The sequence below is a fragment of the Neurospora tetraspora genome (assembly GCF_033439725.1).
Source record: "Neurospora tetraspora strain CBS 560.94 chromosome Unknown B0H65scaffold_2, whole genome shotgun sequence".
In the NCBI taxonomy this organism is placed as follows: domain Eukaryota; kingdom Fungi; phylum Ascomycota; class Sordariomycetes; order Sordariales; family Sordariaceae; genus Neurospora; species Neurospora tetraspora.
In genome coordinates this window covers 6,259,624-6,287,555 of record NW_026944384.1, presented here as the reverse complement: position 1 = coordinate 6,287,555, position 27,932 = coordinate 6,259,624, and the positions used below count along the sequence as shown (strand labels likewise).

At 52.6% G+C, this 27,932-nt stretch overlaps 8 protein-coding genes and 1 non-coding gene across 9 annotated transcripts; 5 read left to right on the top strand and 4 right to left on the bottom strand.

The window, feature by feature from the left end:
* Positions 1-935: 935 nt before the first annotated feature.
* B0H65DRAFT_547004 (uncharacterized protein) lies at positions 936-2,168 on the top strand (the record flags this gene model as incomplete). Its single annotated transcript, XM_062829479.1, has 3 exons — positions 936-948; positions 1,531-1,931; positions 2,034-2,168. The coding sequence occupies 3 exons, from the start codon at positions 936-938 to the stop codon at positions 2,166-2,168; spliced, it is 549 nt and encodes a 182-aa protein (XP_062685315.1).
* Positions 1,899-2,897, top strand: B0H65DRAFT_459764 (uncharacterized protein). Its single transcript, XM_062826480.1, has 2 exons — positions 1,899-1,931; positions 2,034-2,897. The coding sequence occupies exon 2, from the start codon at positions 2,192-2,194 to the stop codon at positions 2,801-2,803; it is 612 nt and encodes a 203-aa protein (XP_062685314.1). The 5' UTR covers positions 1,899-1,931; positions 2,034-2,191; the 3' UTR covers positions 2,804-2,897.
* A 367-nt stretch (positions 2,898-3,264) lies between these two features.
* Positions 3,265-4,279, bottom strand: B0H65DRAFT_459763 (uncharacterized protein). The gene is made up of 3 exons (XM_062826479.1): positions 3,739-4,279; positions 3,523-3,615; positions 3,265-3,449 (listed from the first exon to the last, which is right to left on the bottom strand). The coding sequence occupies exons 1-3, from the start codon at positions 4,085-4,087 to the stop codon at positions 3,382-3,384; spliced, it is 510 nt and encodes a 169-aa protein (XP_062685313.1). The 5' UTR covers positions 4,088-4,279; the 3' UTR covers positions 3,265-3,381.
* Positions 4,280-8,822: 4,543 nt separating this feature from the next.
* Positions 8,823-9,717, top strand: B0H65DRAFT_569611 (uncharacterized protein; the record flags this gene model as incomplete). Its single annotated transcript, XM_062830417.1, has 1 exon — positions 8,823-9,717. Exon 1 carries the CDS (start codon positions 9,190-9,192, stop codon positions 9,715-9,717), a length of 528 nt encoding a protein of 175 aa, XP_062685312.1. The 5' UTR covers positions 8,823-9,189.
* A 1,066-nt stretch (positions 9,718-10,783) lies between these two features.
* B0H65DRAFT_419081 (S-adenosyl-L-methionine-dependent methyltransferase) lies at positions 10,784-12,088 on the bottom strand (the record flags this gene model as incomplete). The annotated part of the gene is made up of 3 exons (XM_062824181.1): positions 10,784-10,815; positions 10,873-11,245; positions 11,303-12,088. The coding sequence occupies 3 exons, from the start codon at positions 12,086-12,088 to the stop codon at positions 10,784-10,786; spliced, it is 1,191 nt and encodes a 396-aa protein (XP_062685311.1).
* A 419-nt stretch (positions 12,089-12,507) lies between these two features.
* On the top strand, positions 12,508-14,848 carry B0H65DRAFT_587184 (uncharacterized protein). Its single transcript, XM_062830965.1, has 2 exons — positions 12,508-13,957; positions 14,021-14,848. The coding sequence occupies exons 1-2, from the start codon at positions 12,786-12,788 to the stop codon at positions 14,625-14,627; spliced, it is 1,779 nt and encodes a 592-aa protein (XP_062685310.1). The 5' UTR covers positions 12,508-12,785; the 3' UTR covers positions 14,628-14,848.
* Positions 14,849-18,247: 3,399 nt separating this feature from the next.
* Positions 18,248-20,266, top strand: B0H65DRAFT_421448 (glycosyl hydrolase family 71-domain-containing protein; the record flags this gene model as incomplete). The annotated part of the gene is made up of 2 exons (XM_062824343.1): positions 18,248-18,349; positions 18,410-20,266. The coding sequence occupies 2 exons, from the start codon at positions 18,248-18,250 to the stop codon at positions 20,264-20,266; spliced, it is 1,959 nt and encodes a 652-aa protein (XP_062685309.1).
* A 576-nt stretch (positions 20,267-20,842) lies between these two features.
* On the bottom strand, positions 20,843-20,935 carry B0H65DRAFT_t105. Its single transcript has one exon. It is a non-coding gene; the product is annotated as a tRNA-Asp (tRNA).
* A 1,497-nt stretch (positions 20,936-22,432) lies between these two features.
* On the bottom strand, positions 22,433-26,188 carry B0H65DRAFT_421111 (uncharacterized protein; the record flags this gene model as incomplete). Its single annotated transcript, XM_062824320.1, has 1 exon — positions 22,433-26,188. The coding sequence occupies one exon, from the start codon at positions 26,186-26,188 to the stop codon at positions 22,433-22,435; it is 3,756 nt and encodes a 1,251-aa protein (XP_062685308.1).
* Between the last annotated feature and the right edge of the window lie 1,744 nt (positions 26,189-27,932).

The following is a 27,932-nucleotide window of genomic DNA, read 5'->3' as shown; positions in this document are numbered from 1 at the left end:
GTTGGGATATGGAAAGTCAGGACGCCTCATGACCTCATCGGATGCCCGATTCGCAACTTGTATGGCCCTCGCCGTGACTCTCCACGATGGAGTTCATGCAGCTTTACAGCTTGGTAGGGGTTTGTTGCTAGCCATGACTCCAACTCCCGCGAGCCATCATACATCGCGAACTAGCATCTATCCCTTCCATTCCCTTCCTTTGGTGGGACAACACATCCCAACCCAAGGGTTTAGGTCGAGCGGCTGATGAACATCCATCTCCATCTCGTCAATGTTAGTGGACGATGCGGCCCGGCGTGAGCCTTGGGCTCGGGGAACACTGGTAGAACCATGAGGTGTTGACCGGGAATAGTCGTGATGGCTTCTTCGTTCGACTGGACATGGAACTACGTACCAGTAGTACACACACACATGCAATCCATGATCGGTTTACCTCCACGGTCCTAGTCAGGGGGAGTGCCTTTCAACTCCTCCACCACTCCTCCACATGCCTTCAACGGTTTTGTTTTCTTTTTCATGATGATGGGATCGATTTTATACAAAAGGTCTCAAACATCGCCTCCCAAGTTGCCATCACGACCCATCATTCAACAGCATCGAGCCATCTAAACACACCACCTCAGTCTTCAGTTGTCCAGGGGATCACGATCAGCATCTGAACCGACGCCGCCGCCAATCTCTTCCTTCTTCCAGACTTGCCAGTTCGTTACAACTCGCATTGACTTGCAGTTGGTTGTCTTGGTTTTCTCAGCTATACCAGCCATCCCTTCACCGAATTCGCTTCATACCTCGACGACACTATTCTTGTTTCTTCCTTTCTTCCCTTCTTCACCACCAAGAAGTGTCAAGAGCTTTTGCCTCTGAAGGTCTTCTCCAAATTCCACTACCACCAAAAATCCATCTTCTCGGATACCCATCCCACAACAACCGGAACCATGTCTGACGGACGTAAGTACCTTGTCTATGTCACTCCCACTCCTCCCTCCCCACTCAAATCACTTGCCGTTCCCCTGCCGGGCCTACCAGAGCCTTGGGAGATCCATCCACACAGACATGGCACTGGCATACACACCTCCCTTTGACCTCCCTATAGGGATTTACCACACCCTTTTCCCACCATCCACTGCCGTACGCACCTTTACACCCACCCACAACCACTCATACCCTTCCAAGACCCATACACACACCCATGGTAGAGGTTCAGGTGCGTACTAGGGACGCCACCACCACAAAACTTTACCCAAACAGGACGTGGACAAAGCTTCACACATATCCAGAAGACCAGAACCAAGGACAAGTCCCATGTTTTTACAGAATATCCATCATCATAACATTGCAAATAATGTTTCCGAGCCAAGGAACAATTTCACTCCATCACTTCCATCACTCCTTCCCCCCAAGTCGAACATTACCAAGCAAACCACAGCAAGAACCACCCCCCTACCCCTTGCCTTCCTTGACACTTTCCTCCACGTCACTCAACACTCAACACTCAACTACCGTTCAACGATTACTAACACCCCCTACCAGTAAACCCCCTCCGTGAAGCCCGCGTAGCCGAGCTCCTCTCCGACTTCCGCACCCTGCAATTCTACATCGCCGCCGCGCCCACCTCCCCGGGTAACCCAGACGAGTACTACACGGAAGGGTGGGCCGCTTTGCGACAATGCGCGCTGGACGGGCAACACATTCTCAACTGCGCGGCCGACATTTCCATTCCTTGTGCTTCCGGTCCGGGGCCGGATGAGCAGGCGAAGGCCGAGTTGAAGCAGGTCTTGCTGGATGCGTATGCGCGGAGACATGAGGGACAAAAGATTTATTTGAGGCAGGCGGCGGCGCAGAGGTGGGTGGGGTGGAGGGAGACTGTGGTTGTGAATGGAGGGGGAGGAGGGGGACAGGGGATGGTTGAGGTTGATGGGCAGTTGAGGGTTGTGAGTACTTCCGTCTTTTTTTTTTTTTTTTTTTTTTCTTTTGGACTGTGGTGGTGGTGGTGATGGGGATAGAGGAGGCTGACAGATTGTGACGAAAAACAGGAACTAGCAAACATCACCGACGAAGCAGTCTACGCCGAGCTCCAAGCGAACGACATCAACATGGGCCGCTGGATAGACGAGGACCCGAGCCTCAGGGAGGTCCAGAGGTGGATTCGTTCGAGGAGGCAGTGCTAAATCGGCACTCGTCCTTCCTGTTGATGAACTCGCTCGACACGAACGACGACAAGACGAGGACACAATATCGCCGATATGTCCTCTCTTCGATCCTACAATCTTTCAAAGACACTCGACATGGACGGCGACATACCGCAGCAGTGACAGTCCTGAAAAGGGGTCATCTGTCTGAGGTAGTGGCAACACCACCAACGTCAACAACACCACCAACACTTCGCTTCTCTGCTGGTCAAACAGTTTTTCTCGCTTCTGTTCTTTTGCATCTTTTGCATCATCGTTACACAAAAAGGGGGTTAGAGGGGGTTCTTGTTTTGTTTTTTTCTTTCTTTCTGGTCTTTCTTGGTTTCTGCTCTATCCTCTCTATTCTGTTCTTTTCTGCTGTTCTGTTGTTTGGATCTGGCTTTTCTGCATGGGCAGCATATGAAGGGCATAAAAGTCGGGTTTTGTTTTCTTCTTGTTCTTTTCAGCATTTTGGCTGTTGGTTCTTCTTTCCTCTTTTTCCTTTTCTTCAAAACTTGCACGTACATACTTGCTTCTCCTTTTTTTGTCGTCGGTGCAGGGCGTCCGGTACGCGCTTTGGAAGTCTTTTGGATGCCTGTCAGGGCTTGTGGTGGGGGATACCTAGGAGTGGATAGGGAAGATAAGAGATCTAGGGTTACTGCCTGGCGCAGGGGACTTATTGGGATTACCTACCTAGGAGAAAGGGGGAAGTAGTAGTGACAATGGGACATCTATCCAGTACAATCGCTTCTCGGGAACATGTGACATGACTGGATATTGACTGAGGTGGTTTCAGCCGACGGCCCTCGCTCGACCTTAACCCGCAAAATACTCTCGCGATACCAACTGCCGCACTTACAAAGTGCCGAAGACGAAAGTTAAGCAATTGCCAAGAACAGTAGGCTTTGACATCGAGATCTTGGCGGGGCTGGGAATATGTAACTAATAGGTGACATGTGAATAAGTCTATGGCAGCAGAATGGGGACCTGGGGATAGTAACGAGCGCAGTCTTTCCGATATGTCCTGAACTTGGTGGTTCCGATATATCATGTCTTTGACCATCACTGTCACACTGCTACCACGAAAGACGAGAACTCGAAAACTCGAGGGAGTTAGAGCTATAGATATTCGAAATTGATTCAACATCACCAACCGTACTTGTAACTGTACAGAACATATTCAAAACTAGATATCCAATCCTAACACCAACGCTCAAACATTCTTGCTCTGAACACAAAGCGCAATACCGCCCAAACACAGGACCATTCCCAGCATGGTTTCTGTTTGAGATCCCCGTTAGTTAGCTACTGCTCCTTCACCACACAAACACTAGACTAGAGGAGAGGTACTCACCACGACTGATAACCTTCCCCTCAACCCACCACTCGCCAATAACCGTAAACAGAAAAGCCGTCGTATTAACAATCGGCACCGTCAAACTCAGCTCTGTTTTTCATCACCCCATCTTGTCAGCATATCATCCCCACCCAGAAAGAACCATTTCACTCTTCCCCCCCATTTATTTTCCTTCCAATAACCGGTGTAGAATACAGAGAGGTGAGTACATACCTGACCCCCCAACCAACAAAAAGAACCACAAACTCCCACTCAAATTGATCCCCAACGGCAACGCATACCTCCAATTCCTCACCAGGTCCGTCACCGCGAACCAGGCGCCCAGCGCCTTCCTTTTCACAGCGCTCCCCCTTTGCACTGACTCTCGCTCGAGAAGCGGGTGAGGCGGAGGGTTATGCGCCTTGGCGGCCCGCCGAAGGAAGGGGGTCGTAAATCCCCAGGCGAGACCGACGAGGAGGAAGGAGAGGATGTAGTTTAGCAAGGGGGGTTTGGATATGCCGGGGGGGAGGTCTGGGGACATGGAGGGGAGGGGGTGGGACGTGGGGGCTAGTGTGGTAGACATTTTTGCGGAGTGGATGATGACGATACCGGTGTGCTGGGATGCCGTTCGGGCGTTAGAAAAGAGTGGTGTGCTGGGTGGGATATGGGAATGAAGTGATTCGCAAGTATGTATTGCCCGTCGTGGTCGTGTAAGAAAGTGTGAGTAGTGACGAAACGCCACGGTGTGGACATGCGGCTGGTGGGTACAGTGAGGTTACAGTGGGCTTCGGACAGTGTGAGTGAACTTGGAAGTGTGGCTGAGGACCCATGTTGTTGGAGTCCTTCTTGGACAAGGTGAGCAAGGTGAACAGGCCGAGGTGAACGGTCAGCATGCCCTCTTGCACACGCACGGGCCATATAACGTTAACCCCTGAGCCTTCACGACGACATCTCTTACTCTGTCTCCTACACAGACACTCTCTCGTCAGTCCTGGCGCTTTTGCCCCCTCTCGTACAAAAAACTGCTGTACAATTTATTCACAATATCCTCACGGTTTCTGTGAGTTTCGGACCTTGGCAGTGCGTGGTGATTGAAGGATTTTGGTCTTTGCAGGAGGGAGAACTTCAATCGGTTCATTCATGTCGGTCCCAAGCCATTCTGCGATAAACATACGGGAGGAAAACTGCGCGGGCAAGTAGCATAAGGTGAGGAAAGCAAAAGATGCCGGTCGGACGGCACCGACTGCTGCTTCGATGATGTGTGTGGGTGTTCCGGAGAAAAATATTCCTCCGAGTCGTGTACCATGTTGGTGAAGAGTTATGGATGGACCCAGCTTCTGGTCTACGTGTCCTGCGTCCCATTTGCCTGGGCCATCTACATCCTGCGTACCATGTGCATCTACAGCATGATGTCCTAATCGGACATGGTGTAAGCTGTGGACATAGTGGTCGAAAGTGGGAATTGGCAGAAAGAGATGTTGCCAGATCAGCCGGAGTTTTCGAGAAGGGAGCATTCCAGAAAACACGGATGGAAAATAAGGGGAGGCAAGGAGCATGCATTGGACTGCTTAGAAGGTTAGCATTGCATATATCTGCGCGGAACATTATTTTCTTATCATCTCCGATATGTGCAGGAAGCAGTATTTTAAAGTTTTGGCATTGCTGCAGCGCCTTGCGTCAACCACATATCGTGGGCTTCAAATCGCCACTCAAGTCGAGGTGAATTGCTGCAGGTGAGCACAGTCCAACTTCCATTTTTTCAACTGGTTCATAAGGACGTCTCGTCGCTCCTTCATTTCTCTCTCTCTTTCTTTCCCTTTTCCCCAACTTCGTCATTTTGACATCAAATGCTCATTTCTCACACACACTTTCGAACAATTACACAATGGCACCAACAAAGCCTACAGGCAAGCGCAGGTATATTCCTCATGTCTTTGACATGGGGCCCCTTCTAGCCGCTTTGAAAACAATTGAATTTGACAAACAGCAGGGGGAGGGGCAGGAGAGGTCAGTAGCTCAAAAGACTCTGGCAGCGCCTCATCCTTCCCGCACCTATTGTTCTACTCCTCAGCCCAAGGGCAAGGGGAAGAAGAAGAAGTGCGGCAAGCAAGTTAAACCGTTTTCAAAGCGGCAAGAAGGGCGCCCATGGAAAAGATTTGGGGAACATACCTGTACCTGTAAGGTGGTGAAGAAGTCGGAGGGGAGGAAGAAGAGGGAGAGGGAGAGGAGGCAGCGGAGGAAGGCGAAGAAGGCTGAAACCTAATGACCCTAATGACTCTGGCCAAAAAAAAAAAAAAAAAAAAAAATGGAGACAAAAAGGGTTGAAGAATCAATACCTTTTTTCTGGGGTTTTTTTTGGCTTCTGGCTTTTTTTTTTCGCTTTTTTCATTGTAATCTCTGGCTATGGGCTGGGGATGCGAGGAAGAAAGCTGAGCTTTGCTCTTGTCTCTTGGTCAGTATCCGACAACAATGACCCGAAGATGCTTGATGTCAGTGTTCCGTCGGTGAATGACAAGACCCAGTTGAAGAGCAACTCCGTTCGCGCGCTGGGCGATGGTTGCTGTGGGTTGAAGGGGGACATGAGTCTAGTTGGGCGGAAGCATCGCGCCTGCCTGGCTCTTCCAAGTCCACCTGTTCCAAGTATAGTATCTACCATCTGCCACTCTTCCTTTCGGCTTCCCTCCACTGACACTCATTTGCAATATTTTAGGCCTGCCACCCACACCTGTTTCCCACCCACATGTAAAAGGAAGGCAGCCGTCCTTACAACTAGAAGGAAGCCGTCACAACATTGGCTGGCACAGAAGGAGCACAAGTCTGTCAGGGAAGGAAGCCATCCACGAAAATAACCCAAACGGCTGATTGGAAGTCTGGTGGGCTCCCTGGATTTATATATATAAAGACGTCTCCCCCAGCCCTTTGGCTAGCTTCTTTTGCTCATCAGAATCAAGCACTTCTCAACCATATTCCGTTTCCTCCTTTATTCATCAGACAAGTACTTGATCCAGCCCATTTTCTGTCCTCGGCCTTCTACTTCCGTCACATCATACGCCCAATGCTGTTCCATTTCGCCAAGGGCTCTTGATCTTCCATAACCTGCTTCAAGGCATTCACCAATGCCACCACCAGCTTGCGTTCTTCATTCGCCATGTCGATTCTCTACCTGGTTGTTCGACAAGACCAAAGCCAAGCAGCTGGTAGCCCATGCTACGCCCAGTAGGCCGGCCACGCTTCGTGCTTGACCACTTAAGGTCCGTTCTCCTAATCAACCATTGCCTCTCCCATCAAAACAACCCTCCTGGGCAGCTGGCTTACCTCGTGTTCATTTGGCTAACTTCCTTTGCGGTCAGTCATCTCGGGTCTTTATCATCAGTCATCGGTTTTCGGCATCATTCAGCTTTTTCTTTCTTCATCAGGTAGGTGCGAATCCTACTTCGTCAGGCCTACTTAGCCAGTGGAGACCTTGAGACTCTTTGTATTGTTACCTTGTCGCGCTCGGTTTGGCTAACCCGCTTTGCGGTGATCTCAGGTCTTCCTCATCGGTCTTCGGTTTCAGTGCCACAGCGAAGCGTCTGTTCCACGACCTCGTCAGCGGATTGCCGGATTCTGAAAGAGGCACAACGTCCACCACCACCGAGGCGCATACAACACGACAAGCACAACGTGCGGCACTACCTCCATATCCCTCATGTGGGCAATGGGACCCCTCATACCCATATCCCAAGAGATCCATTCAGACAAGCTTTACGCCCACAGACGTGGACTTCCTTTCCTTCCGTCAATCCAGTCCAAGCCTCTCACCTCCGGAACGTCCCGACACTCCAACGTCATCATACTACTCGCTTCGGATACAGGAACTCTCACGGAGTTACCCGGATCAGGATAGCAAGAAGTTGCGCGAGGAAGGTTACGAGCTTCCCTCTTACATCAAACTTGTGCTCCGAACGATCAACCACAACGACAAGCTTTTTTGCAATCGCAATCACGAAACCAGCCAAGTTTATCATCCGAATTCAATCAAAATGTCGAACAGACACTCCACTGACTCTCTGAGCCTTTGGCTGCAGTGCGAGTTCCGACTGCTGCTGTTCCTCCGGCGGGGGGGTTATCTAGTAGTTTCCATAGAATGTATCCAGTCAGCGAAATCAGCGAAAACAAAAACAGCGATCATGTACATAGCAGGGGGGTGAAGAGGAAGAGGGAGGAGGAGGAGAGTCTGGAGCAGCTGGCGAATAGATTGTGCGATGAGGTGTGGCTTCGAGCTGAGTTTCCAACCAGATTGCAGGTCCTTATACTTTATACATTAGTAGTAGGGAAGGTACACTGAGTGTTGAAGCCATCACCATGTCTTGGCATTGTTGGCACAAGGTGGATACGATCCACACATGCTTACCCTGTATATAAGCTGGACTTCGTCCCTTTTCCTTTGGTCTTTCTCTCTCTCTCTTCAATCAATCAAGACATTCACCACCACTTTTCGTCGTCTCTCGTGATCACCTCCTCCGTATGGTTCAACACTGAGTACATGATGAGGAGGGACCTCTGGACTTGGATTGTTGGAGTCTCTCATGGCCTACTTAGGTAGCTTTCGTTCTTGTAGAGGCAATCAACTACCACACCATCAAACCAACCATCTCTACCCGTACAGGCCCCAGGACTTCCAGCCTCTGATACCGTCCCGCATTCTAGATCCTCTGCTTGCTGATTTCTCGCCGAATCAATTCAAGCCTGGCTTGCCGCTATGGCGAGCGCCCGTCCGGATTGTGAGAACCCTGAGAACCTCCCGGGCCGCTTCAAAACAATGCCAACGGCAGCCATCATATGCAGTCGCATGCAACCAGCGGTCAACATTAGCCAAGCTGGGCTCGAGCCGCGCCGAGCTCAAGATATTTTTAACGAGCCAAGCCAGCCAAAATTTTGAGCAAGCCGGAGGGTAGGCTTAGCTCGGCTCGGCTCGTCCGGCTTGTATAATTAGTAACTCCTATTATTTCTTGGAGTATATACCCAAATTCTTCTGCAGGATGACTAGACCGAGGTACATATATAAAAATTTTCGTCTCTTCAACATCCGTATCTGCGTTAGAGTGTATAATTTATAGGTTTTACTAATAGAAGCGTTGTAAAAAGTGGTTAATTGTTCTTACTTGCGGGGAAAAAGGAGGATTTTGGTATATAAATTTCGAAGCAAGCTCAACAAGCCAGCTCGAGCCGAGCCACAGTCAAGCCGAGCTGGCCTTCTGGTAAGGCAAGCCGAGCCGAGTCGAAGGTCCAGCTCGGCTCGGCTTGGCTAATGTTGACCGCTGCATGCAACGACATGCATTGCAGCTTGATTCCATTGGGGTCTACGCCCTTCGAGACCAGGAAACCTAAATACCGAGGTCCTCGGCCAGGCTGCTGGTAGAACTGCATACAAACCCCCTCCCGCGTCACCTACGAACCGCCTCACAGCATACAAACCCCCTCAGATGCAATCATGCAAGAGGTCTGCAGATTTGCCACGACTGCCACAGCCCACGCACCAGCCACTCGTCGCGGGGGCCATAAGGAATTCCGTCCTGCCCCTCCCCCAAATTCCATTTCTTCCCTCTTTCAACAAACTTGTGCTCTTGTTCATCAACCACACAACAAGCTTTTTTTCAATCGCAATCACAAAACCAGCTAAGTTTACACTCTCAATCAATCATCATGCCTTCTATGAACCGAATGTCGACTAACTCTGAGCCTCTGGCTGCAGTACGAGTTCCTGCTGCTGCTGCTCCTCCGGCGGCGGGATATTTAGCTAGCTTTCTTAGGATGTATCCGAGCGAAACGAACAGCGATCTTGTACATAGCAGCAGGGGGGTGAAGCGGAAGAGGGAGGAGGAGGAGGAGGAGGAGCAGGAGGAGCAGCAGCAGGAGGAGGAGGAGGAGAAGGAGGAGAGTCTGGAGGAGTCTCTGAGCAAGGTGTGTGATAGGGTGTGGCAGGAGGTTCGTGAGGAGCAGCAGCAGCAGGAGGAGCTGGATAAGGAGATCGAGGAGCTGGAGAGGAAGATCGAGGCGCAGGAGCAGGAATATCAGGAGCGGTTTGGGGACATTAATGAGTACACGCAGTGGCAGCGGTGGCGGGAGGCGGTGAGGAAGGCGGCGGAGGAGTACAAGGCTGGGGAGGGGAGGGTGAAGAAGGCGGAGAAGAGACATAGGGGCTGTTGGGAAATGAGGCGGATTTGGCCTTGATCAGCGGATTTGGCTTTGGTTTGGTTTTGGTTTGGTTTTGGTTTGGTTGGTTCTTCGGGCCTGTAAAGTAGACCGGGTACCTTTTCCCCACTGGGGTTTTTAACGGCCCGTTGGATCCGCCAAATACAAGCGTTTTTTTCAGAAAAAGTTGGTTTGCGTTTGCGGAGTTTGTGCATTTTGACTGGTTGGGGTTGTTGAGAGAGGAATCCCGAGGCGACTCGCTCGCTCGGTCGGGGGCTCGAGGTCTGGACTGGGAGCTTCCGAAGATGTTGGGATTCGATCTCCGGGAATGAATGAGCATTCCTCTCGACATTGTGTAGTTGAAACTTGGGATGGAATGTGAGGTGAGGAAAAAGATGGGATGGAAGGAGATGTCGGGGGAGGTGCCGGAAGGTCGGAGCATGGGAGAAGGTCGGACTCGAAACGGTGGCGCCGCCGGGACCGTCAGTTGCCCCAGGAAGAGTCGTGAGTGTGTGGCTGCGTTGAACTGGTCGGGCTGCTGGTAGAGGGAGCGAGGCGGCGGCTGTTTGTAGTGTTTCTGTCGGCGGCGGATGCAGAAGTAGAGGGATGCTAGGGCCGCGATGCCGGCGATGGCACCGATGCTGAGACCTTGCTTGGGTCGGGGGCTGCGGCTGTGGTTGTCGGGTCCAGAAGATGGAGGTGGAAGCATGGAAGAGAAGGATAAGAACGGCGACTTGTTTTAGTGATACCTCTACGTTGCTGACCGCTCCCCGATCCATGGTGTTACTATAGAAGACATCTCGGTGCGGTAGGTCTGGTGTTGTCAGCAGTTGCTTCTCAGGATCATTTCTTGAAGGCGATGAAGAAGAAAACAACAACGGACGCGCTAGTGATCCAAACGAAGAATCAATATGGTTCGATTCCCTGCAAAAATGGCAGGCTGATTCGTTGGCTTATATAATCGTCCAAATCCTAGTATAGAGATCAATGGTATTTCCACGACAGATGGAACAAAACAAAGAATTGTAAAAGCAACATTTTCCCGATCCCCAAAAACGCCCGGTACGCCGATTATTCCTGTGCTTGTTCGTAATAACAACAGTGTCTAAGAGAAGTGGATACCCTCCTCGTGGAAAGCTGTCAGGGGTATTAGCGAGGTTGTCCACCAGGAAGGGAAACCGGGAAAAAACCTACCGAGCAACAACTTGAGGAAGTCGTTCTGATCGCACTGCCTAGCTCTCTTGTCCGCCAACCCGGTGCTCGTAAGCACCTTGTTCAACTTGGCCTTGACTATCAGCGCGACCTTGGACTTGGGGTTCTTGCTGGGTGTCTTGGCGTCCTTAGCGTTGGCGTCGTTCTGCTCCTTGAAGAAAACGGGCATGTCCTCGTCCTCATCCTCCTCCATGGCCTCGTCATCGTTGTTCTCCTCGTTATCGTTGTCTTCGTTGTCGTCATCCATCTCGACGTCCATAGCATCGTTGGTGGCGCCGGCGGCGGCAAGGTCGGCGGCGGAGGCGAGGGACTCGTCGATGGGGATGTTGTTGAGAGTGCAGTAGACCTTGTAGTTCTGGAAGTAAAGTGGTCAGTAAGAGATGGAGCTTGTGAAACACAGGAAGAAACATACCCTTTCGCACATGTTGAGGACCTCCTTCTGGTTGAAGCCGGCGTAGAGGGTCTTGTTCTTGCGGTTGAAAGCAATACGAAGAAGACCGTCGAACTCCTCGAAAGCAATGTTGGGGCGCGCCGAGCCAACAAGGGGTTCAATTCTGACGACGTCGGACTCGACCTTGGGAGGAGGCTTGAAGTTCTGCTTGCCGACCTTCATGATGTGCTTGCATGTGGCCCAGAAGTTGACGTTGACACTCAACCTGGAGTAGAGAGCATCACCCGGCCTAGCGACCAATCTCTTTGCGAATTCTCTCTGGAACATGAGTACGGCGACGCGGGGCGGGTTGGGCATGGCCAGCATCTTGAAGATGAGAGGACTGGAAATCTGGTAGGGAGTGTTGGAGATGAGGGCGTCGCATGGAGGCATTTCGGGCATCTTGATGACATCGCCAAGGATGACTTCGAGCTTCTTGGCTAGGGGAGTGCCCTGGACACGCTTGGTGACTTCGGCACCCATACGAGGATCGAGTTCGATGGCGATGACCTTCTTGGCCTTCTCGAGGGCGCGGACGGTGATGTTACCGGTACCGGGACCGACTTCGACGACGACATCGGTGGGCTTGAGGAAGGCCTTGTCGACAATGGCATCCGAGATACCGGGGTTCTTGAGGATATGCTGGCCGAAGTCCTTGTCGAATTTGAAGATGTTGGTGTTGGTAGCCTTGCCGCCGCCGCCGCCCCCCTTGCGGTCGTAGGGGTTGCCGCCCCCCGACTTCTTGGACGCCTTCGCTGCCTTGGGCATAGTATAGTCGAGTCAATGCTGTCGTGGGTAGGTGTGTGGAGGAAGACGACTCGGGATCGAGGTCGGACGAGAAGGCTGGGATCGTGGAGGGTTCGTCGTTTCGGTCGATCTCTGTCCGGGTCGAGACTCGATCTTCAAAGTCAGTCGCGCAACGCTGTACTGTGAGAGGTACCACACGCTGAAGAGAGCTTGTGCCTGTGCCGGACCCTGGCCGACATCTTTTTTTGAGTGGACCAGGCGGCAGAAAAAACATGCCCCGCAAAACATGTGGCCGATAAGATAAGCACGCGCTGACCGCTTTCCTAATACAGGTACCATGCGGGCGGCGGCGGCCCAGCCCACGGGAACTTGAGTGGAATTCAGGCACCTCGGCCAGTTCCGACAGGTGATTCTCCGTCTGACGTAACAGCGGAGGCCGCCCTAAACATCTGGGGCGGATCACGAAATTGTTACCAAGCACTTATAACGGCAAATCCTCCGATCATTCAGTGAGGGTCTTCCCCGTCAACAAGTAAACAAACCAGGCTTTGAAATTTTCGGTACAAGAGGTCGTCATCTTGTCTTCATCTATATAATTCCTCCTAAGGTTCGAGGAAACCGAATATAAGAGTTCTTTTCCATTATCTTGTTGACTTATACCCGGGCTCTTCCTTGGCAACGACAGCATCAAAACACATAACGATAATCAACCGCAGCCATGTCGATAAGGATAGCTCTCGAAAACCCTCCCGAATTCTACACAAACCTGGACATCATCCGCGGCCAGGTCGTCCTCACTCTCAGTCGTCCAGAGCAGATTGGTGGCATCATCGTCAAGCTTGAGGGTGAAGCCAAGTCGGCCTTGGGAGTACCCGCCGATGGCTCAGGGACGGGCATCGCTCAGAAGGAGCGCACTCCAACGGGGGATGTTATCTACGAGAACCACAAGATCCTATACAAAGTCACCCAGGCCTTCCCCCCCGACGAGAAGAGCAACGCGTTGCAACAGCCCTATGTCCTAGCCGCCGGCCAACACAGATTCCCTTTCCAGTTCAAGGTTCCCTTCAACAATGCTTGCGGTGACCCTGTCGCCATGGCCAAACTCGGAGGCCTCTCCGGTGCTGGTGGAATAGCGTCAGGTGCTGGCTTGTTCGGTCTCGGTGGCATTCGTGTTATGGACGGCACCAAGCAGCTGATGTACTCCCATGTCACAAAGACGCTCCCACCCAGTTTCACCGGATTCCCAGGCCAGTGCGAGATCCGGTACTATGTCAAGGTTACCATTCAGAGACCGGGTATTTTCAAGGAGAACTGGAGGATGGCGACCGGCTTGAAATTCCTTCCCATTGAGCCTCCAAGGCCGCCCAAGACGAACCACGAAGCCTATGCCAGACGACCCTTCACATTCCGTCCACGAAGCCCAATGACAAACGCGCCTTCAAAGAAACGGGCTTCTTTCTTCAGCGGGTGGAGCGGGAGTAGCAACGCAGGGTCATCTTCAGCCCCAACAACGGCTGACGGGAAACTTACAACTGAGCCCGAAGTGCCTCCGTCGATAGAGATGTCCGCTCGACTTCCCCATCCTGCCATCATCACTTGCAACCAACCGATCCCACTCCGTCTCATTGCAAAGAAGCTTGCGGGATCAGACGCAGAGATCTTCCTAACGGCCATCCAGATCGACCTGATTGGCCAGACGGATGTCAGATGTCACGATCTGATCAACACAGAGACCAGTCGCTGGGTGATTGTATCACGACAGGGACTCAGCATTCCCGTCTCGAGACTCGGAGACGCTGTGGGGACAGAAGTGGTCCTGCCAAACGACATCTGGTGCAACCAACCCTTACCAAACACCATCATGCCGAGCTTTGTCACATGTAACCTCAGGTTAGTTCCCCTTTTCCTCCGAGCATCCCTCCAGAACTCTACTAACTCCACCCTTTAACACAGCCGTGAATACCAACTCGAAGTCAAACTCGGTCTCTCCTGGGGCAAACCCCTCGCCTCTGGCTCCCACGCCCACGCCAGCACCTCCCTCTTCGGCCGCAACAAGCACGAAGGCGCCGACCTCGCCCAGGAAATCCACCTCCCGCTGCACTTCTCTTCCGTAGAAGTCTACTCCGGCATCGCCCCGCCCGCCGCCCTCATCGAAGCCATGAAGCAAGGCAAGAACAAGCGTCCTCAATCCCGGCGTCCACCATCGCAACCAGCGCGTCCCACCACCTCCTCCTCCGCCGAAGCCGGTCCTTCAACAGCGCCACAGCAACAGCCGCCAGCCCTACCCCCACGAACTAACACCGCCCAACCACCACCCGCCTTTTCAGGAGTGGCAGCTGGAGTGGTACCGCCGCCAGCAGACCCCTTGTACCCGCCGCAACTGGCGCCAGGACAGGAAGAGCCGCCGTATGACGACGCGCCGCCGAGCTACGACGAGGCGATGGCGGAGATGATGAGTGGGCCGGTGATTCCGGATGGAGTGCCCAGGCCGGCGTATAGCGGGGTGACGAATGAGAATGAGCCGAGTACGCTGCCTGCTGTTGGGAATGAGAAGAGTTAGTTGGGGTGTTGGTCGTGATCGTTGGGGTTGATCGGCTGTGATGTTACTGGAAGGGAGGAGAGATAGGGGAGAAGAAAGGGGGGATGGAAGCTACAGGATGGAGGGGAGAGAAGTCGAAGGGAAGGGAAAGAGGAGGGTGAAGGACGGAGGTTTTTTTGACTTTATGATATCCAACTTTGTGTTAATATGGTTTTAGAGTGGTGGATCCAAGCAGGTCGAAGGTATATATAGAGATATGATATGACACATAATAACATCCTGGTATGCACATAACGCCAGGAGCTGTCGATGTCAGATGAAGTTTCGTCCTAGCGCCCAGAGCATGCAAATGTCGTGATCTTCAGCTTTACAACAACGCAGATGTTCTAAAGTAGATACGTCAACAGAGGTAAAATGAACATCTGGCTAGCTAGTCAATTACAATATTTGTACGTTCACCGGAGGTAAAACAAAAGCAAAGCTTGAACGTAAATATCGTAGGTGTTACTGGTGAACTTATTGTCTTGTCATTTATTGATAACCACTTCTGCTGGGGGATATCATGTTTTTCCATCATGCATCCCGTCGTCCATTGTCTGGAGGGCAAGTCGCAGGATGAGGGTAGAGGCTGCCTGCCTGGTCTGCCTGGTCTGGTCTTGGTTATTGAATGATATGTATATACTCCGAGTTAACAAGTCAGGTAGCAATGCGGCATCATCACCTCTTTTATCTACACTTCTTTTTACGTCTACAATACACTACCGATCCTGCTTGCTTGTGGCAGAGAGATTTTGACTTCTGGGAACAGTGCCGCCGTAATCGAAGCCATCGGGGTACGTACGATTAACCTTTGGGGATCGAAACCAGGCAAAAAGCCAATGTCAAAACGAAGTGAAAGGACACCATAGTAGGAGAGGCGGGACAAAGATTGGAGAGTACTTCGGAGACAATTGTTCGATTTTTTATTTTCTCTGTCCATACAAATCGGAAAGAGCGAGTCGCCCGCCAGGTTCAAGTTGTTCATGCCGGTGATCCGATGATAGATGCACACACAGTAAGTCGTACTTTCCTATTCAGAGTCCAGGATATCCCCGGCGGTGGGCACCTTGAGGATCCTTACATCCCGTCCCTTCAAGACATCATGAAGTCGACGCACCGACGCTTGCCGTGATAATCACCACCAGTTCCTGATCGCGAGGGCTGGCCCTCGGAATATCGTATCAAGAAGGCTGGTGAAAAGGGCAGGACAGCAGGGCAGCAGGACAGGAAGGACAGGAAGGACATGGTGTGTCTTTGTGCAATAGTCTGGGGTCCGAACCCGAGTGGAGGGAGGAGGGGCGAGGGACACTGAAGTGGGGGTAGAGGTATGGGTAACAGAGCTGAAGATTTGATAAGTAGTGAAGGACACTCACTCCGAGGAGAAGAAAATATCGTGGAAGTTGGCACTGTGTGTGAGGCTCTGAGGCGTGCCAGAAAGAGAAGAAAACGACGACCGGGCCGGAATACCGTTCATATGCAAGACATCATGTCAGGAACAAGGATATCTACCTACAGGTATCGTCCAAGGAGCTAGAAGACGGGAAGCAGCACGCACGGATCGACGGGGGCTGGAACGGGGGCCCGCCCGTGATGCTGCGCTTGTGTGCTGCTGCATGTGGCTGTCTATCTCGAGGAGCCTCTCGTGGAACCTCGTGGGGGAAGGGAGGGAGGTAACGTTTCCTTTTTCCTTTCATGTCGTTGGTTGTTCAGTCCTGTAGGTATGTAAGTTTGAAGACGACGCTCTTATGTCGTTGGTCCTTTGGTCTCAAGTCTCGGAGCTGCGGAGGATCTAGATCTGGGTCTGGGGATGCATGTGACAGAACAGACAATCGAAAACTGTAGCAATATTGACTTTTCGAACTATGAGCACCCCGTTGTCTAAGGGGCCTTTTGTCCGGAGAGATTGTGTGGTACTCGGCGGTTCTAAGGAGGAAGGTTGACTGATGTTTGTCAAGCAAGGGTCGAAGAAGGATCGACGCGTGTGTGTGTGTGTGTGTGTGTGCAAGGTATTGTACCTAGACCCCAGACTATTGAATGGGAGTACCTTGCAGGGAGATCTTCACGAGGTAAGGTACCTTTTGAACGGTGCGAAGAAGCACTAGATAGCCATTTGGTTTGCGGGAATAAACCATAGAGAGTGTTAAGGGTGTGTCAGGTTGGGACATGGACCCTGAGTGGAAAGTGGGTGGACGTAAAGGGTCCAATATGAGGTAGCATCGTGGAGTGGAAAAGTGGTGTTGACAAACAGGTGACACCGTGACATTGGGAGAACCAACGACATAATTTCACCTACGAAAATGGAAGACATCAACGGGAGGAAAAGGAAAAACTCGCAAATGGATGTATCGTGGGGATAACCTCACGGTTGAATCGGCAATGTTCGAGTGTCTCCTTTGCGCTTTGCCTGCTGTGGTGGCTGGCTCCACCTCGCCTAGGGGCCTATATTCGCAACCACTTCATCTTCACTGCATTTGTGCTTCATACAAAACAATGATGGGTTGCTTGTTAGCTTGGGACTCCGAGTGAGACTTATCTTAACCCGTCCTGAAGGCTGTAAGGGTACTTTGAAATGGGGAGCCATAGATGGAGAATTTGTTGTCAGAAACTGAGTTGGCATACCATCAGAACAGACCTACAGAATGTTACCAGGCTTTAATTATCAAGCTCAACGCATGAACAAAATGTGAGAACCCTCAGGAGAGTTGGTCTCGAGCCAACAAATCAGTATTGAATTTCAGTCATTGACCTTTTCCAACACCACCAACACACATAAGGATTGTTTGTTTAATGAAGCCTCGCTACATTCCGTTAGCCGTGGTGGCACAGCAGCCGTATTGCCGTTGACGTGGACGTGGCACGTGAACTGGAAGTGTAAAAAGGCTGGATATTGCTGACTGCAGATGTTGTTGGAAGTTGAAGAGCGGCCAACATCTCACCGAGGGGAACCCATAGCTCTATTGAGAAGGTGATATTAGCATACACATTCTCTCTGACGCATGCACACCTATGTTACTTCACCTCTAGGCGGCTCTGTGCATCGTCCACAGTAGAATGTGAACGCGTCCTTCAAGCTGAGAAGAGCCTCAGTAAAACACCACCCTCACGACTGCTACCGGTGCCACAGTCAGCATCACCACCTTCACGGCCACCCTCAAGTCTCAACGTCACGCACTGTCGTCAACCTCTTCAACAATATTCCCCTCAGCATTACAACGCTCGAAAACATCAACAACCACCAACATGACCATTCTTTCGTTGAGTGTCATGCGGACATCACGTTTGGTGACATCCGGGCGGCCGACGGCGGAAGGTGCACCTGGTGCCTGGCGAGAAGTAAGAAGTAGGAGCGGGGGAGGTCAGCTCTTGCCGCCGAGAGGCATAGCAACACCGTCGTGAGGTTGAACCAACTTGGAGTGGCAGCGGGCCGTGAACAACAAGACTCGGAGTTGAGAGGAGGAGACATCAACGTTGAGAGGAGGAAGATGGATGACTACAAATAGAACCATGATGCCGCCTCTTCGACTGCATCTCTTTGGCACAGAAGCATCATCATCTCCTTCCATGAGCCACTCGACAGCAACAACTCCAATCTGTCCGGCACGATGAATACCTTCAAGTTCCTCGTCGGTCTGGCTTCATGCCTTGCAGGCCTCGCAAGCGCGGCCCAGGCCGCGGAGCCAAAGGCTGTGTTTGCTCACTTCATGGTAAGTTGACCTTTGACCTTTGATACAGCTGCCGGACCATGACTGACGACCACCCGACAGGTGGGCAACACCAAGACCTTCACGGTAAACGACTGGGCTACTCAGATCGACCTGGCCAAGACCGCAGGCATCGATGCGTTTGCCCTCAACATGGCCAACAACGACTCGACCAACGATGTCCAATTGCCTTTGGCCTTCAGCGCCGCCCAGCAGAAGGGCTTCAAGCTCTTCTTCTCCTTTGACTACGCCGGCAACGGCGCGTGGAGCAAGGCCACAGTGAAGTCCATGATCACGAACTACGGATCAAAGACCGAATACTTCAAGCGAGGCTCGCAACCTTTGGTGTCCACCTTTGAAGGCACTGGGAGCGCTGGTGATTGGAGCGAGATCAAGACAGCCACCAAGTGCTTCTTCATCCCCGACTGGTCGTCCGTCGGCGCTTATCCAGCCGTTTCCTTGGCTAACGGAGTTGCCGATGGCCTCTTCAGCTGGGACGCTTGGCCCAAGGGGGATCAGGACATGACAACTTACCCCGATGCTTCCTACCACGATGCCCTAAACGGAAAGCCCTACATGATGCCGGTATCTCCCTGGTTCTACACGAACCTGCCCGGCTACAGCAAGAACTGGGTCTGGCGTGGCGACGACCTCTGGTTCGACCGCTGGCAACAGATCCTCAGCATCGACAACCCGCCCGACTACGTGCAGATCATCTCCTGGAACGACTACGGCGAGTCGCACTACATCGGCCCTCTCGACGACAAGCAGTACGAAGCCTTCGACAGCACCCACGGCAAAGCCCCCTTCAACTACGTCAAGAACATGCCGCACGACGGCTGGCGCGCCTTCCTCCCCTTCGTCATCTCGCTCTTCAAGGCCGGCACGGCCTCCTTCAACAAGGAGGGCATCACGGCCTGGTACCGCGTCAACCCCAACGACGCCTGCAACAACGGCGGCACGACGGGCAACACGGCCAACCAGCTGCAGTACGAATACCTGCCCGAAGCCATCATCAAGGACCGCATCTTCTACACGGCCCTGCTCGGCTCCTCCACCAACGTGCAAGTCCAAGTCTCCATCAACGGCGTCATCCAGCCCACCACCGCCTTCGACGACGACGGCAAACCCTACGGCGGCATCGGTCTCTACCACGGCAGCGTGCCCATCCCTTCGGGCGTCACCGGTCCAGTAATCATCAAGCTCCTACGCGGCTCCACCGTCCTGGCAACCATCACCGGCTCCCCCATCACCAAATCCTGCACCGTCTCCCCTACTTCGGGCATCGCCCTACAGAACTACAACGCCTGGGTGGGCTCCGCCCTATCCTCCTCCACCTCCGGGCCCTATTCCTCTTCCATCCCTCCTCCCTCCTCCTCCTCCTGCATCTCCGGCTTCGGTCTCTACGACTTCACCGGCCTCTGCTCCTTCTCGTGCCACAACGGCTACTGCCCCAGCAGTGCTTGCGTCTGCCACCAGCGCGGCGTCGCCTCCCCTCCCAGCTTAACCAACACCCCCGGCTACCCTGCGCCCGGTTACACAGCGATTTACACCGGTCTTTGCTCATTCGATTGTAACCACGGGTATTGCCCTCAGCCACCCTGCACTTTGACCCCCAATACTGGTACGGTCCCTACTTACTCCCCTTTCTTACCGCCCGCTTGTGTACAGGGGGAGAAACAGGCGGGCATCAGTGATGCGTTTTTGGGACTGTGCAGCTTCGGGTGCACGTTTGGGTTCTGCCCGATTGCGCTTTGCAGGTGCACGGGCACGGGGAGGCTGGTGGATGCGCCGGCTTATGTTGATACGGAGGGGTATTTCAAGGGGGATGAAGGGGTGGATGATCATGGGCTGTGTAACTTTGCGGCGACGCATGGGTATGTGCCGGATAGTTGTGGGAATCGGACCAGAACTGCTTGAGGAGGTGAGTCGAGTTGGTTGAGGAGGGGTGCCGGATGGATAGGACGGCGCTGGAGCGGAGTGGGTGGTGATGTTGTGCCGCCGCCGCCGGGCCGGCCCGGGTCGCTGGGGATGGAGGATGGATGCCCTACTGGCCGGCGACCGCGATTACCACCGGGCTGGGAGCTGGTGTATGACCGGACAGCCGGGCTCATCTTGTTTTGTTTCGTTTCTTGTTGTTCATGTTTTTTATCAGGATACCATCCAACATGGTGATTAGGTAGCAAAGGAATCGAATTTTATGCAAGCAATCCTTGTTTCGCTTTGTTTATTTTGTGTCGCGATAGTGACATATCTTCTCGGTGCGCACGGATGTGGCTATTTTTTTGCTGCAGTCACTCGACTCGGTGGTCCACACTGCGAATGCAAAAATGTCGAAGTGCCCCTTTTGAGTTAGCGGAGGTTGAAAGAAGTCATTTAGTCGCAATGTAAAACAAAGCAAAAAAAGGTAACCCGATGGATGGATGGGCTGAGAAGTAAGATAAGAAAGACATTGATGGATGGGGGTGTAAAAAAAAGCGAAAAAAAAAGATTGGTCTCTCCCGCCGGGAATTGAACCCGGGTCTCGAGCGAATCGAACTGATGTTCAAGCTTGACAAGCTCACATACTGACCACTATACTACGGAAGATGTACAACTGTTAATCAGCTGTCGTAGTTTGGATGATGGAACTTGACCTACGACGTGGTTATATACCGACTGGTGCGCACGAGTGAACGATCAACACAGCACAAATAGGTTCACCAGTAGTAACACCCACGATATTTACGTTCAAAAGCTTTGCTTTCGTTAATCTAATCGTACCCCTATCGATGACTTCTATTACGATTACGGTGGCGCCGTTCTCAGTCTCAGGGTCAAAAGCTCCCGTCTTTGGTGCACCCAGACAGGATTGGTAGGTACATCACCTCATTCCTTCTTCTCCTCCTATCACTGGGCGAGAGGGCACCGTTGGGGGTAGGGTAAGATATGCGTTGTTGTACGAGGGAGAGAAAGGGAAGTGTGCGTGGAGGACTGGCTATATGGGCGAGAGCCAGACAGGCGAGTCCGTGCGCGCGCACGTGAGACTGCACGTGACTAGAGCATGTGACCAGTGCGTGAGTGCATGGCTCTGGGCCATGGCACCAGCTCTGGCATGGCACATGTGCAGTCAGTGCAGTGCAACCACATCACAGGCTAGCCCTGTGATATCTCCTCTTATTCTCCTTCCTCCCCTTTATTACTCCCTACCTAGGTACCCGACCTTTTGCCCTTATTCTTTGCTTGTTGAGAGCGCAAGACTCCAAGGTTTACTCGGATTGTGAGTGAGATACGTGACGAACTGGACTGGTACATTATGATGGGTGTCAGTGGAGACGTCTAGACACTGACTATCCTTCCGTCGTCTTCTACTCTCTCGGGGGTCTTGCTCCATCTTCGTTCGTGGGAGCCAACGAAGGCAGATAGCTATGTATTGCAGATATCATAAAGTGAAGGCAAAGGGGGTAATATTAAATGCCCTTTTTACTTGCTGGTCTGTGGGTGTACTGTATAGGTAGCCATTCACCCACCCGGCCAGGCAATCTCTGTCCTCCTCCTTCTACGCCTTATCCCCAGACAATAATTCATGTGTGAAGATGCTGCAGAAATCTGGTATCCCCCAACAGAAGTGGTATCAATGAACGACAAGGCAGTAGAAGTAGCAGCAGTAACGACGCAGTGGTATAGATGAGAGACCCAGGAAAGTACCAGTACCGGATACCAAATACCGGATACCAAATAACGCTCTCTTCATCGCTCACCTACATTCATTCGATTTGAACCTTGAACACCTGAGCACAGACCTGCCCGAACCTCAAGTGAAATTGAACTCCGCGTATGAATCCCCGTTCCATATTTCCCTTTTACACCCTTGACATTGAGATTGAACGCCCGCTACGTGCTCAGAACTCCCAAAATATCGACAACAAACTCCATGTACCCATGTACCCATATCCATTACCTTAACTCCCCATAACTATAACTAACCATTACCGCCGCACACAAGGAAACCCCCAAAGAAAGGGACCGACGAGAATTCTCACGACTCCCCGCTTTGGTGCCCCACTTCGTTGGTTGAATTTCTTCACTTTGACATCCTCAACCACCCTACTCAGTCCTCGTCTCATCCTCATGAATCCTAAACTCAAACCCCGGCCACTTCCCCGTCGCCGTTTCTGCCCACGCCACCCATGACGGTCCTATTTCCGTAGCTGCAGCTGCCGCTGTAGTTGCAGTTTTCCCTCGCCATATCTGCGTCTCCGTCTCCGCCCCTTCTACCCCTGTCTCTCTTTCTTTCCCCTTCGACATGGTCGTCGTCGTCATGGCAGTAGCCGTGGCTGTGCCTGTATCCCAAGCCCCCGCAGTTGTGGTGGTTGCAGCGATGGTCGTCGCCTGCGATGATCTTGGCACGTAAGTCTCACCTAGCTCCTGACTCTCTGCCTGAGTCGCCACCTGACTCCCTGCCTGGCTCCGAGGTTGTGGCGGTAGATCTGGCTCTGGCTGTGGCTGGCCCAACCGGATCAGATCCTGAATCTCCAGGACCAAATTCTGGCTCTTGGTGAGCGCCCGTGGGTATGGGTATTGCTGTGGATGACCCTGTTGCTGTTGCTGTTGGCTACCGCTTTGCCTACCGCTCCGACTTCCGCTCCCCGAGGTGATCAACGGACTAGGTAGTTTCGTAGTCTCTGGCGACAGGACAGCGGAGATATTCTTGCTAGGATACTCGCTTGGTGCTTCCGACTTATCGGATTGGTTTCCGTCACCATCGTCATCGTCGTAGCCAATTTCTTGGGTTCCCTCATCAAAGTCAATGTTCAAGTCTTCCTGGCTATCATGGAATAGACTGCTATGTTGACTGAAGCGGCCGAAGTCTTCGTTATCGGTCTCGATGCCCGCCCTCGGAATATCCTGAGACTTCAACGGTCTTTTCTGGCCGTGGCCGTGGCCCTGACCCTGACCCTCGCCATCCGTCTTTGCCCCGTCTAGTTCGTCATCTCGGTCGAGGTCATCCACATCGATATCGAAGAAGTCGCTCTCGGAAGAACTGGAGCTTGATTCGGGAATGGCACGCGGTATTTGCACAGACTTGGAGCGTCTTGGGGTGGCCTCGTTGTCAATAGGGCAGTCCGTCATCTCGTCGTCCTCATCGTTGCCGTCGTCGCTCCCGCTGGACAGCCCCGTCATCTCCTGATCGCTGTCCTGAGCATAGCCGTCCGAGGGGAGCAAAGGCCCGCGGCTGCTACCGCGATGGAACCCGAACTCAGAAGAAGGGTGTTCGCTGTGCGGCGTGGCGTACCAGCCAGGTGTAGACTTCCTATCGCCCCGGTTGGGCGGCGCAAGGGAAGGCGAGCGGCTCATAAACCGATCACGATCGCGATCACGATCATGATGGGGCGTGGTTTGGCGGGGGTAGCCAAGATCTGTCGGATCCTTCCTGCGTCGTCTCTTAATCGGCGCAGTTGGTGTTGGAAAGGCATTGGTCGGTGGAGTTCGGTAATGTTCAGCCGGAACAAAAGGGCTGCGCTCAGGCACAAGGGGAGAGGATCGACGATCATAAGGTCTTTCGTATGGTTTCATCGCATGGCGGGTGAAGGACGGCTGTTTGTGACGGCTCCCAGTCGGGGAAATGGTGGACGGGCCAGATGGCGAGAATGAACGGGACCGCGAAAGGGCTGTCAAGGAGGCCTTTCGCTCTTTTCGCAATACTGCCCGCGGCGACTCTGCTCGCGTTCCGTTTGCTTTGACGAATGATGAAGCAGTATGGAACGAAGCCATATCGGAACGTTCGAACGATAACTGCACAGGGCTATTCCGTAGGTTCGCGGCGTCTGTAATGGGCAGCCCGTCAAGGACGTCGCTCCTAGTCCAACATTCTTCAAGGGCATCTGCCTCCGGGGTGTCATCACGATCACTGCATGTCTCCTCAGGATCATGTTTTTCGGGGTATACCCGGCTGAGCTCGCGTATCCTTTGCCATGTCCAACCCGGCATCAGGGCACGATTACCCATGATATAATCTTGAATGTATGCCTCTGGCTGTGTGATGTACAGACGGTGCGTCCCAATGGTTTTAGGGGCCTTCATGACGACGCTAGACATCAGGAAGGTGAAGCCCCAAAGAGCTGGCGTTGCCATTTCGGCCGGAGCGAGGAATCGGAGGCGGTTATCTCGGTGGATTTTGCGCAAAGGCACCCAGTCCTGTCGCAACCCAAGGAACTCATTCAGTGGTGACTCAGGCGCAGCTTTGCCACTGTGGTAGATTAGGTGGGAAGAAGGCTCGAGGACATTGCCAAAAGCTTTGTGGATTGCCAGCTGAACATCACGGGCGTCCGGCCCTCTCACTTGGACTGTCTTGATGAAGCCGCGGCTCCTGAGTCTTTGATCGATCATCCGCCCATTTGCAAAGGCTTTGGGTAGCAGCCAGCCAGAATCGGGATATTGTCCTGGCCATTCCGAGAACCCTGGGTCGTGAGGATCCGGCGTGGCTCTGCTCAATGTATTAGGTAGTTGTGTCCAGTCTTCATCGGGGCCCATTGACTGTCGCCGGTCGAAGATTTTGCGGGCATCCACCCAGATACCCTTGAGAGGAAACGGTAGAAACACAACCTCCAGATCCCAAGGTTTATTATATGTTGGGAGAGATGTCGCCTGAAGCTCGCTAATCTGTGCCTGTAGGGCCTGAAACTGGCTAAGAGTAACCTTCTGGGAAGAACGAACTGTGCTATTAGATGCCGCCGAGACCACGCTTGCGCCGGCGACACTGGCATTGTCATTCGAAATCTTCTCTAGCTCGTCGACACGATACTCAAGGTCCGTGACTCGGAGATCTGTGTGTTCGTGTTTGTCATAGCACTCGTCGTGACCGATGACTGAGAAGGAGGTGTTCTCAAGCCTGTCTATCCTTTGCTCCTGGAGGTTGACAACATCCGACAACTGTTTCACATCATCCTTGACAGCGAGGAAAGATTGGTTATGTGCTGATCCAGGTCTGGGTGTCATGTCTCGCCTATACTCTGGTGGCACCATCAAGTCCATAGGGCCACGTACATCCTGGGCGTTAGCTTGCGCTTGTTCCTCAACATCCTCTGCCCCCTTCTCGGGAATAGAGGCTTCATTCCTGGGTGCAGATGGGCGTGTTAGTGTATTCAGTCCCTTTCCGAAAAATGGTGCCATATATCTCATCTGGCTAGAAGCTGTAGTTGAGGGGGCCTGGGACTGCATTAAGAAATAACCCGGGCTCAACGGCTGTGTATCCCCGTAAACATCAGTCTTCTGGGTATGATTCCCATTTCCCCAACCGGTGACAGGAGCGGCATCCGGAATGGTAGCCTGCTTCTCCAAAGACTGGTGTGGTTGGTCCTGAATCTGAAGGGGTTCGATCTGTAGGGGTTGGGAAGCCATTACACGCTGGTTGAAACCGGAAGCGTGGAAATTCATAAGGCCGAAATCTCTAGAGACCCCAAGATGGGAAGACACGGTGGGCGCAGCAAGAGATGGGTGGTCTTCCTCCATTGGAGTTAGTAGCTCCCTTGTACGTTGGCTGCTCATCCCCGAGTTCGGCTTCTCCTGACCATAGGGGGAAGGTAGACCGGCAAATGCAAGGGAAGGAGTGGGCGGGAGCTGTGAAGGGGCCGGGAAATCGTCGTGGAAGCAGGCATGATGGGAACACTGGCAGAGTTCGGCAGAATCGGGCGCGGCATTCAGCTTGATCCAGAAGCGGCGGCAACCGCAGCGCGGCAGGGCGGGATCTGTGTAGTTGCAAGGTCCCCTCGGCAGCACGGGGAAGGCCGAGTTCCATATGGCTTGTCCATCATCTAAGAAGCTGGGGAGAGGCCCAGGGGCGTCGAAAGAATTTGCGGCCATTGGGATTCTGGGTCACCATCTCCTGGGGAAGTTTGTGTGGTGGTCGAAGGAGGCGCGTTGCTTCCGGTCCGGATGCGATCGAGCTCGGACGATAATTGGGTCGGTCGGTTGTAGTCGGGAATGACAAGAGGACGAGGGTTTGGAAATGTTCGAGTCGCGAATGTGTAGGTCTGAGCAATCGAGGTGGGCGCGTCGTGATGGTGGTGGAACGGAGCTCCCTTCTTTCCTACTTTGATGCGACCCAACGCCAGACCAAGCCGGATCGCAATCAGAGTTTGCTTGGGAATCTAGTTCATGTTACTATCTCCAGTTAGTAAAGGTAAAGCTGACCACGGATTGATCAAAGAAAACAGTTGCGACAATGCAATTGTTGACATTGAAGCTGTTGAGTGGTGGCCGCCTAGGCAGAAGCGCGGGGAAGGAAGACGGGACGAGAGATGGGAGCATCAACATCAGATTCGGGGGAAACGAACAACTTATATTTCCGAAACTGATTAATCAGGTAGAGACGCGCGTCGACCGAGGTTTGCGATCACCGGTACGGCGACGAGGCTGGACAGAGAATGGGCGCGGGCGCGAGGCAGACGTAGCGCAATGGGTGAAGACGATGTCGAGGATATCGAGGATGTCGAGAAGCCGAAGGGAAAAGTGAGGCGCATTGGAAACAAGCAACAGTGGACATGCTGCAGTCTGCACACGCCCAACGCCAGAACTTTCAGTTGCTTCTGGGCTGCTGGGGTGACAGGGGTCGAAGTCGGAGTGCATTGATTGGAGTGGATCCCCGTCACCATAAGGCGGGCGGGGTGTGGATTCGTGATGGCATGCTGGAGGAATGTCCATGTTTTTGGGGATCAATTTCAATGAGGACAGGACGTTGTCAGTATCGAGAAGATTCAGACAAAAGTTGAAAGAAAAAAAAATGGCGATCAAAGTTTGAGTCAATAAGTATGCTTAGCACTCCTATCATTAAGGGAAGGTGCCTCAAAGCTTGAACCTGACCGGAACTGATGCGGCACAAGATAAGGAAACCACAAGTGGAAAGGTACCTTACGGGGCAAGAACCACTTGCCCGAAGTCAACAAGACAAAGGAACTATCCAAGGAAAGTCTTGACATTAGTTCTCCCGATTCTGTATTCCTCAAACAACCCTTTCGATGTAGAACACCGATGCTCATTGAATTTACTTGAACAACTTGATAAAAGGAAACCTCAACACGTGCAGACATCAACCGAAGCAAGAAGCAAGAAGCCCCGAATCCGCACCGAAGACGTCCCCGAACTCAATCACTCTCAAACTCACCCCCTGATTGGCCCAAAGCCACTTAACATCCCTGCATAAGCTAGCGTTTCTAGCGTTGCAACTCACATTCCTTCTTTCACTCCCAGATCTCTTACACTTGTACGCTCTCAAAGCTCTTCTTCTCTCACTACCTATACCAGTAGCTCCACGGGTTGGATTACATGGCTCCAAGTCTAAGGCTAACAGCTTCACGATCTGGCTGCCAATTATCCGTTCTTTTGCGGGAAGAGAAGCTGGGAATGGCCTCGTACAGACCCCTATAAAATCCAGAAGGAGCTCTGGCCTCCTGTTCATCTATCTACCCATAAGTGCCATCCATAAGTCCTCATCCCTGGCAACAAAAACCCAGTCTCCTGTCCCGCCTCACCCCATGATCTTAGGTTCTGGATCCTCCATCGACGAGCCCGCCCTGGCTATAGCCCAAGAGAGGAGTGATGATTTTCT